Source organism: Leptodactylus fuscus, chromosome 3, assembly GCF_031893055.1.
Source record: "Leptodactylus fuscus isolate aLepFus1 chromosome 3, aLepFus1.hap2, whole genome shotgun sequence".
In the NCBI taxonomy this organism is placed as follows: domain Eukaryota; kingdom Metazoa; phylum Chordata; class Amphibia; order Anura; family Leptodactylidae; genus Leptodactylus; species Leptodactylus fuscus.
In genome coordinates this window covers 235104315-235114019 of record NC_134267.1, presented here as the reverse complement: position 1 = coordinate 235114019, position 9705 = coordinate 235104315, and the positions used below count along the sequence as shown (strand labels likewise).

At 43.2% G+C, this 9705-nt stretch overlaps 1 protein-coding gene across 1 annotated transcript; it reads right to left on the bottom strand.

Moving 5' to 3' along the window:
- Nucleotides 1-7956: 7956 nt before the first annotated feature.
- On the bottom strand, nt 7957-8607 carry LOC142198611 (taste receptor type 2 member 40-like). Its single transcript, XM_075269641.1, has one exon. The coding sequence runs from the start codon at nt 8605-8607 to the stop codon at nt 7957-7959; it is 651 nt and encodes a 216-aa protein (XP_075125742.1).
- Between the last annotated feature and the right edge of the window lie 1098 nt (nt 8608-9705).

The following is a 9705-nucleotide window of genomic DNA, read 5'->3' as shown; positions in this document are numbered from 1 at the left end:
GGACAGGAACTACGACACCGGGGGCATTGAAAAAAATTGGAAAAAGTCATTGGCTGCCGAAATCAGGTGACCTCCATTTTAGACGAATAGTGGATTTCAAATCCGGGTCATATGAGAATGTGAACTTTGTGACTATGAGACAGGGATAGCTGTACAGGCAGGGATAGCTAGGGATAACCTTTATTTAGGGGGGAATGTTATTAAAAATAACTTTTTGGGGCTCTATCGGGTGTGTAATTGTGATTTTTGTGAGATAAACTTTTTCCCATAGGGATGCATTGGCCAGCGCTGATTGGCCGAATTCCGTACTCTGGCCAATCAGTGCTGGCCAATGCATTCTATTAGCTTGATGAAGCAGAGTGTGCACAAGGGTTCAAGCGCACCCTCGGCTCTGATGTAGCAGAGCCGAGGCTGCACAAGGGTTCAAGCGCACCCTCGGCTCTGATGTAGGAGAGCCGAGGGTGCACTTGAACCCTTGTGCACCCTCAGCTCTGCTACATCAGAGCCGAGGGTGCGCTTGAACCCTTGTGCACACTCTGCTTCATCAAGCTAATAGAATGCATTGGCCAGCGCTGATTGGCCAATGTATTCTATTAGCCTGATGAAGTAGAGCTGAATGTGTGTGCTAAGCACACACATTCAGCACTGCTTCATCACGCCAATACAATGCATTAGCCAGTGCTGATTGGCCAGAGTACGGAATTCGGCCAATCAGCGCTGGCCAATGCATTCTATTAGCCCGATGAAGTAGAGCTGAATGTGTGTGCTAAGCACACACATTCAGCACTGCTTCATCACGCCAATACAATGCATTAGCCAGTGCTGATTGGCCAGAGTACGGAATTCGGCCAATCAGCGCTGGCTCTGCTGGAGGAGGCGGAGTCTAAGATCGCTCCACACCAGTCTCCATTCAGGTCCGACCTTAGACTCCGCCTCCTCCAGCAGAGCCAGCGCTGATTGGCCGAATTCCGTACTCTGGCCAATCAGCACTGGCTAATGCATTGTATTGGCGTGATGAAGCAGTGCTGAATGTGTGTGCTTAGCACACACATTCAGCTCTACTTCATCGGGCTAATAGAATGCATTGGCCAGCGCTGATTGGCCGAATTCCGTACTCTGGCCAATCAGCACTGGCTAATGCATTGTATTGGCATGATGAAGCAGTGCTGAATGTGTGTGCTTAGCACACACATTCAGCTCTACTTCATCGGGCTAATAGAATGCATTGGCCAATCAGCGCTGGCCAATGCATTCTATTAGCGTGAACTGAGTTTGCACAGGGGTTCTAGTGCACCCTCGGCTCTGCTACATCAGATTGCTACATCTGATGTAGCAGTGCCGAGTGTGCATCAGATGTGTAGTTGAGCAAAACTGACTCAGCACTGCTAAGTCTCTGCATTCGCATAGGAATGCATTGGCCAGCCTTCGGCCAATCAGCGCTGGCTCTGCCGGAGGAGGCGGAGTCTAAGGTCGGACCTGAATGGAGACTGGTGTGGAGCGATCTTAGACTCCGCCTCCTCCAGCAGAGCCAGCGCTGATTGGTCGAGTTCCGTACTCTGGCCAATCAGCACTGGCCAATGCATTTCTATGGGGAAAAGTTAGCTTGCGAAAATCGCAAACTGACAGGGATTTCCATGAAATAAAGTGACTTTTATGCCCCCAGACATGCTTCCCCTGCTGTCCCAGTGTCATTCCAGAGGTGTTGGCATCATTTCCTGGGGTGTCATAGTGGACTTGGTGACCCTCCAGACACGAATTTGGGTTTTCCCCTTAACGAGTTTATGTTCCCCATAGACTATAATGGGGTTCGAAACCCATTCGAACACTCGAACAGTGAGCGGCTGTTCGAATCGAATTTCGAACCTCGAACATTTTAGTGTTCGCTCATCTCTACTAGTGACTAAGAAGCAGAGCCCTACTTGTGATTTTCTGGGAGGAAGATCCATGAAGGAGGAGCGGAGTGACCATCCTATCCCAGTGGCCCCACCTACAGTATAAGGCAGAGTTCACACGGAGTAAACGCGCCGCGCATTGTGCGTAATCGCGCACCGTAAAAAAACGTGGCGTACACGCGCCGTAAACGCGCCACAATGTGCGGCGCGTTTACTCCGTGTGAACGAGCCCTAATGCCACATGGTATAATGTCTCTATCAGATGCCCTGCAGATTATATAATTTACCCTAAAGCCCTCACAAAATAAATTTGTCACAACATAAACACACAGTAGAATGCCTACAGCAACAACACCATATAAAGCCCCTGACTAAGACCCCGCACAGTATAATATCCCCAGATCAGACCACACAGTATAGGGTCCAGGAGGAGAGCATTGAATATTGTTGTTAGAACTCACTTTTTTTTTTTTTTTTTTAATAAACCCTGCTGATCGTAACAGCTACTAATAAGTTTACATTTTTAACCCCTTAGAGACACAGCCCAAAAGTGACTTAAGGACCAGGCCTCTTTTTTCAAATCTGACATGTGTCACTTTAAATGGCGATAACTTTGAGACGCTTTAACTTACACAAGTGATTCTGAGACTGTTTTTTCGTAACACATTGTACTTCATGTCAGTAGTAAATTTTCGTCGATATGTTTTGTCTTTAATTATGAAAAAATAGGAAATTTGGTGAAAATTTTGAAAAAAATGCAGTTTTCAAACTTTGAAATTGCAAGCCTTTCAAATAGAAAGTTATACTACCCGAATTTTTTCATAAATATAATTAACCATGTCTCTGATTTATGTAGCAATCAAATTTTAATCACCCTTTCATTTTTTTCAGATATTATAAGGCTTACAAGTCAAGCAGTAATTTTCCAAATTTTCAAGAAAATTTCCAAAACACATTTTTCAAGGGACCAGTTCAGTTCTGAAGGGAACTTGAAAGGCCTCTCTAATAAAACCCCCCAAAAGTCACCCCATTCTAAAAACTGCACTCCTGAAAGAATCCAAAACAACAGTTAGAAAGTTTCTTAACCCTTTCAGCATTTCACAGCAATTACAACAAAATGGAGGTCAAATTTACATTTTTCAATTTCTGTCACTAATATATTCATTTAGCCCTAGAATTTACACATTTACTAAGGTTTAAAGGAGAAACTGCACACCACATTTTGTTACACAATTTCTCCCGAACACGACAATACCCCATATGTGCTGGTACCCTAATGTACGGGCACACGGTCGCTCTCAGAACAGATGGAGCACTAATTGGATTTTGTAGGCCAGATTTTGCTAGAATATTTTTCAGGCGCCATGCCCCGATTGCAAAGCCCCCAAGGTGCCAAAACAGTGGAAAACCCCAAAATGTCACCCCATTTTGGAAACTAGACCCCTCAAGGAATTTATCAAGGGGTATAGTGAGCACTTGGACCCTACAGGTGTTTCACAGATTTTTTTACCATTGAGATGTGAAAATGAAAAATTACTTTTTTTATAATAAAATGTCACTGTAGCCCCAAATTTTTCATCTTCACAAAGGGTTAAAGGAGAAACTGCACCCCACATTTTGTTACACAATTTCTCCTGAACACGACAATACCCAATATGTGCTGGTACCCTAATGTACGGGCACACGGTCGCTCTCAGAACGGATAGAGCGCTAATTGGATTTTGTAGGCCAGATTTTACTAGAATACTTTTCAGGCAACATGTCCCTTTTGCAGAGCCCCCAATGTGCCAAAACAGTGGAAACCCCCAAAATGTCACCCCATTTTGGAAACTATACCCCTCAAGGAATTTACCAAGGGGTTTAGTGAGCCCTTTGACCCTACAGGAGTGTAACAGAATTGGCCCAACAAAAGGAAAAGTGACATTTTTTGCTATAAAATGTAGCTTTAACCCCAAATTATGCATTTCCACAAGGGGTTAAAAAAGAAAATGCACCCCACAAATTGTCAAGCACTTTGCCCCAACTACAGAAATGCCCCACATGTGGATGTAAAGTGATGTATGGGCACACTGTAAAGTCCAGAGCTGAAGGATCGCTATTGGGATTTTGGAGGGCAAATTTAGCTGAAATCTGTTTCAGGCACCATGTTGCATTTGGAGAGCCCCTGAAGTGCTAGAACAGTGGAAATCCCCCCCAAAACGACCCCATTTTGAAAACTAGACCCCTCAAGGAATTTATCAAGGGGTTTAGTGAGCACTTGGACCCTACAGGTGTTTCACAGATTTTTTTTTACCATTGAGATGTGAAAATGAAAAATTACTTTTTTCCAATAAATCGTCCATTTAGCGCCATATTTTTAATTTTTGCAAGTACTTAGAGAATTAAGAGCCCCCCACAGTTTGTTACACAATTTCTCCTGAACACGGCAATACCCCATATGGAATCATAATCTGCTGTATGGGTACATGTTGGGGCTCAGAATGGAAAGAGCGCTATTTGGATTTTGGAGGGCATATATTGCTGGAATAGTTTTGAGGTGCCATGTCGCATTTGCTGAACCCCTAAAGTATCAATACAATAGAAACCCCTCAAAAGTGACCCCATTTTAGAAACTACACCCGTCAAGGAATGTATCAAATGGTATTATGATTTTGAGACTAAAAATGCTTCCCAAAAATTGAAATTTTTAAAGAAATATGCCATTTTGGTGTCCAATACATTGCACCCACTTTGTGTTGTCAGAGACCTGCACTCCTAAAACTATTAAGTGGGCCTTCCCGAGGGGCAAAAAAATTATATATGTGGGTATAAACTGCTGCTTGGGCGCACAGCAGGGCTCAGAAGGGAAGGAGCACTGCGCTTTTTAGCTTTTGGGGTACAGATTTAGAGGGACTTCCTGGGCGCCATGTTGTTTTTGCAGAGCCCTGGAGGTGCCAGTAAACTGGAATTCCCCAAGAAGTGACCCCATTTTGTAGGGGAAATTTTAGAGTCTCTGCAAAAGTGCCATGGCATCCAAAAACCAAACCGTCTAAGTCTGTGCTCCAAAAACCAAATAACCTTCTTCCCTTCTGTGTCTGGCTGGGCCCTAATATCAGTTTATACCCACATATGACATTACGTACGTTATCCGGGGTACACCAGTGTCATATATGTGCCCTAATATCAGTTTATACTCACATATGACATTACCCCGGTTACACCAGTGTCATACATGTGGCATAAACTGCAGTTTGGGCGCACAGCAGGGGGCAGAAGGGAAGGAGCGCGATGCGGCTTTTGGAGTACAGATTCAGATGTTTGGTATCTGGACGCCATGTCATGTTTGTAGAGCCTGTAAGGTACCAGAAAAGTGGATTCCCCAAAGGAGTGACCGCAGTTTGAAAACTGCACCCCTAAAAGAATTTATCAGGGGGTGTAGTGAGTATTAGTATCCCGGACGTGACTGCACAGCGGATGGCGAAGAGGGAATATATAAGCGGTGCGGAGGACATTGCAGACACTAAATTCCCTACTGTACCCCCAGTAGCTCCTATGATTGGGGGAGTCACACTTGGGTCACTTTGGGGGTCACTTCTGGTATATTTTCCCTCATAAGCTGTAAATCTGGGGTGTCCCCTGATATTCGCTCGCACAGCTTATATATTCCCTGCCTGCCGCACCCAGTTGTGTTCTAATGATTTGGCGATTTGGCGTGATTTTGTCTTCACATTGGTAGATGCTATATTTTCTTTATTTTTCTGCTGACGTGGCCATATAAGGGCTTGTTGTTTGCGGGATACGATGTATTTTGTAATGACACCATCTTGGGGTGCCTAAAACTTACTGATTACATTTTATTAACTCTTTTTTTGCTGGATTTAAAAGAGAAAAAATCAATTCTGGTATTGAGTTTTACCTTTTACATTTTTCGCCATGCAGCGTGCAGTATAAGTAACATGTTCCCTTTATTCTGCGGGTCGGTACGGTTACGGCGATACCTCATTTATAGTATTTTTTTATGCGATACTAAGTCTGCAGAACAAAAACACATTTGGGGACATAAATCAGTGATTTTTGCATCGCCATCTTCTGAGAGGCGTAACATTTTTATTTTTCGCTTGACAGTGTTGGTTGAGGGCTTATTTTTTGCGGGACAACCTGTGCATTTTATTGGTACTATTTTGGGGTGCATATGACTTTTTGATCACTTTTTATAGCACATTTTGTAAGGTGAGATGGCGAAAAATCACTACTTCCGGCGGGTTTTTTCCGTTATTTTTTACCGCCGTTCACTGTGTACATTAAATATTGTTTCAGTTTTGTTGTACAGGTTGTTACGGACGCAACAATACCAAATATGTATTGTTTTTATTAATTTTTTGTGTTTTTTTTACATAATTCATTTTTTATAGAAAAAAGGGATTTTTGGGACTTTATAACTTTATTAATTGTTTTCAAATACTTTATTTTTTTTTTTACACTTTTTTTTTACTTGTTCTTGTGTCCCTATGGGACACATGGATCAGTGATGATTGCATCACTGATTCTCTACTATAGACTGAGACACAGGCTGCAGTGACAGCCTGCACGTGTCTCACTCGGGAAACAGGAAGTGAGCTGTGCGGACGGCACAGACTCACTTCCAGAAGACGCCGGGAGCATCACCAGGTAAGTGAGTGCTCAGGGCTGTCTGGGGTCACTAACCAGACCCCAGACTACATATTACAGATACCGGCACCCCCCGATCTCGCCGCGGGGGGTGCCGGCGGGGGGGGGGGAGAGATCGCGGCACCCTTTGTTTGCGGTGGTCATGTTTGACCATCGCAATCAAAGGGTTAAAACCTCCGATCGGTAAAAGTACCGACCGGAGGTTATGGAAAAGGGTGATAGCTGTCAGTAACAGCTATCACCCAGTTCCGATTCCGCCCGCTCAGCTAGTGAGCGGGCGGAATCACCATGACGTACTATTACTTCATGGTGCGTGAAGTACCTCGAGTCCATGACGTAATAGTACATCAAAGGTCGCTAAGGGGTTAATGAATAAATTTTTTACTATATTATATGTATTTTCTATATTATTATTAGGGTTGAGTCGATCTTGAGATTTCAGGATCGTTTTTAAATTCCAATTTCCAATCATTTTCCATCTGAACCTGATCCCGATCCCAGTTCCGATCCTAATGCAAGTCAATGGGATTTTTTAATGATCGAAAATCGGATTTTAAAAAATTATCCTATTCACTACACAGCATGGAGTCCAAAACTTGAAGGCTTCAATTTTTGGACTCCAGGCTGTGTAGTGATTGAAAAATCTGCAGGCTACTTAGTCCCCCCTGCTGTCCGGTTTCCTGTACAGAACTACTGCCGCATCCCATTGTTCTCTGTCCTCTCCTCTCTCATTCAGATGCCGGCAGAGGGCAGTGAACGCCCCCACCTCTCTAGGCTAGTGTTACTGATGCTTGGGAATAGGCGGGGCTTGTTGTGGCTTAGGCGAGTGTGGGCGGGTACAGGGCGGGGAGACGTGAGTGCCCTCCCCTTACTAAGCTAATGTTACTGATGTTGGGAGTAAGCGGGGCTTGTTGTGCCCACTCCCAGCATCAGTAACACTAGCCTAGGGAGGTGGGGGCGCGCACGGTACTCTGCCGGCATCTGCATGAGAGAGGAGAGAGCAGAGAACAACGGCCCGGAGCTCCGAGGAGTGGCAGCGGTTCTGTGAGTGATCAGGATCTGAATTCAGTTTCCGATCTTTTTTAGGCAGGATCGGAACTTACTCGTGACTTACTTGATCGCCGATCGGGATCTGATCCTTTCCGATCCCGATCACTCAACCCTAATTATTATAGGTGCACTAGTAAAGCCTCATTGACACAAGTGTCTTATGGAGCAGATGACTCATATATAGATATATAACACATTTCCATACTATCACATGCACTACTAATAAGTTTACATTTTTGATAAAATATATTTGTTATATTATATGTATTTGTTATAATAGGTGAACTAGTAAAGTATCTTCATTTCCTCATTGTCACACGAGTCTTATGGAGCAGATGATTCCTTGTAAGTACACGACTTCTTCACCTTACAGGCAACAAAACCATTTTAGAACCATCTCTTTAAGTTTCTTGGTGCTGAAGATGATGTACAGAGAATGAAGAACTGGTGGCCAACAAATTATAATAGTAATGAACGCCTTCCAAACGCTGCTGACATTGTATGTCGGAGATAGTCGTATACATATACATACAAAATATAGGATGTGCAACACTAAGAATAAGCTCATACATTTCACAGCACCAAAGTGAACCTCTAAGTTTGGAGCTCGAAAACCTGTCCCACCACATCTCATGTGCCTGATGTGCACCCACAGAGAGTGAATTAACAAGGAGATGGCTACACAAAAAATCAGGAGAGGAGGAAGAGAACCCACGAGGAACAACAGGAATCTATATTGTTTGTCCTGATACATTACAACATTGGTGAAGGTCGTGTTTTCAGCTAAACCAGTGGTAAACCCTTCTTGGTCCAGATAATAAGCATACCAACCACATGGTAGACTGGAAGCTACAGAAATGAGAAGGGATGTAAGAATGAACCAGTGGACTAGAGAGGAGATCCTGGTCTTCAAGAAGATGAAGAACTTATGGCTGTAGTTTGTGATCTTCACACAATAAAAAACACACAAGATGGTAGCAAACCAAAGATTGGCGTGGTTCAGTAATAGTACACCCATGAACATTGATGAAAGAAACACTGGGTTTAGGAGTAACTGATGGAAAGCCATAAACAGGACATTAATGAACATTATATGGGAGAGAAGAAAACATCTGGACGTGGCCAGGCAGCTCAAGATCTTATCACTGGTCTGCAAAGTCTTCAGTGTTCTCCAATGTTTGTAATTAGTAGCCACAATGAAGCCGTTCAGTACGATGCCCACAGTGCACTGGACATAGCTCAGAGCCATGAAAATATAAGTGAGATACAATTCCACCATCTTTGTGTTGTCCTTAGATATGTGATGCAGAGAGAGATCTGTCTCTATAGTCCGGCTCCAGGCTGTGTGTCCCTCTCAGGACATCCGATCTGTTTTTTAGTGTTCTTAACCCTTTTGCATATGAAAATCCAACCAGTCCATCCAACCATTTGCATGTTTCAGGACATGGAAATACTCACTGCCTTCTGTCCATCTCCTGTATAATCTGTAAACCACAAAATGCAGAAAGTGATCGCTATGTTCTTGTTCTCCAGTGGAAAAATATACAGAAATTACTTTTAATATTTATTACAGTGTCACTTCCATTTTTGATTTTGCTATTGTAGAGGAGGTGTTTGGTGACTATTTTTGTACTAGGCTTTATTAGGGTGCTTTCACATCACGTTTTTCACATCAGTTAAACAGATCCGTTAATTTAATCAAAAAACTGATGCAAACTGATGTCAATTCAGGCATCAAAAAGACTGATCCGTTAACGGATATGCATCTATTTGCATCAGTTTTCTGCTAAAAAAAAAATCGGATCAGTTTTTTATGTTTACCTTGTGAACACTAATTAAAGTTTGTTAATAGAAAGAGGAGCTGTCCCCAAGCACTACAAGTCACAGCACAAATAACAAAATAAAGTGCTGTGACTTGTGCTTGGGGGACAGCTCCTCTGCCACCCCCCAGGAATCACTCTGTCATTTGTGGCATCTCTATTTTATGGTTTCTTTTATCTAGTAGTATACGCTTTTTCTGTCCATTAGAAATAACGGAGAGGGACATTTTCAAGCCACAACGGAGGTTTTTTTTTTTTCCATTGGAGTCAATGGGTCTTCTGACTGACACATTTTT

What these genes read in the sequence shown, in the direction of transcription:
- LOC142198611 (XM_075269641.1), bottom strand. Translation starts at nt 8,607, where the DNA reads ATGGGTGTACTATTACTGAACCACGCCAATCTTTGGTTTGCTACCATC.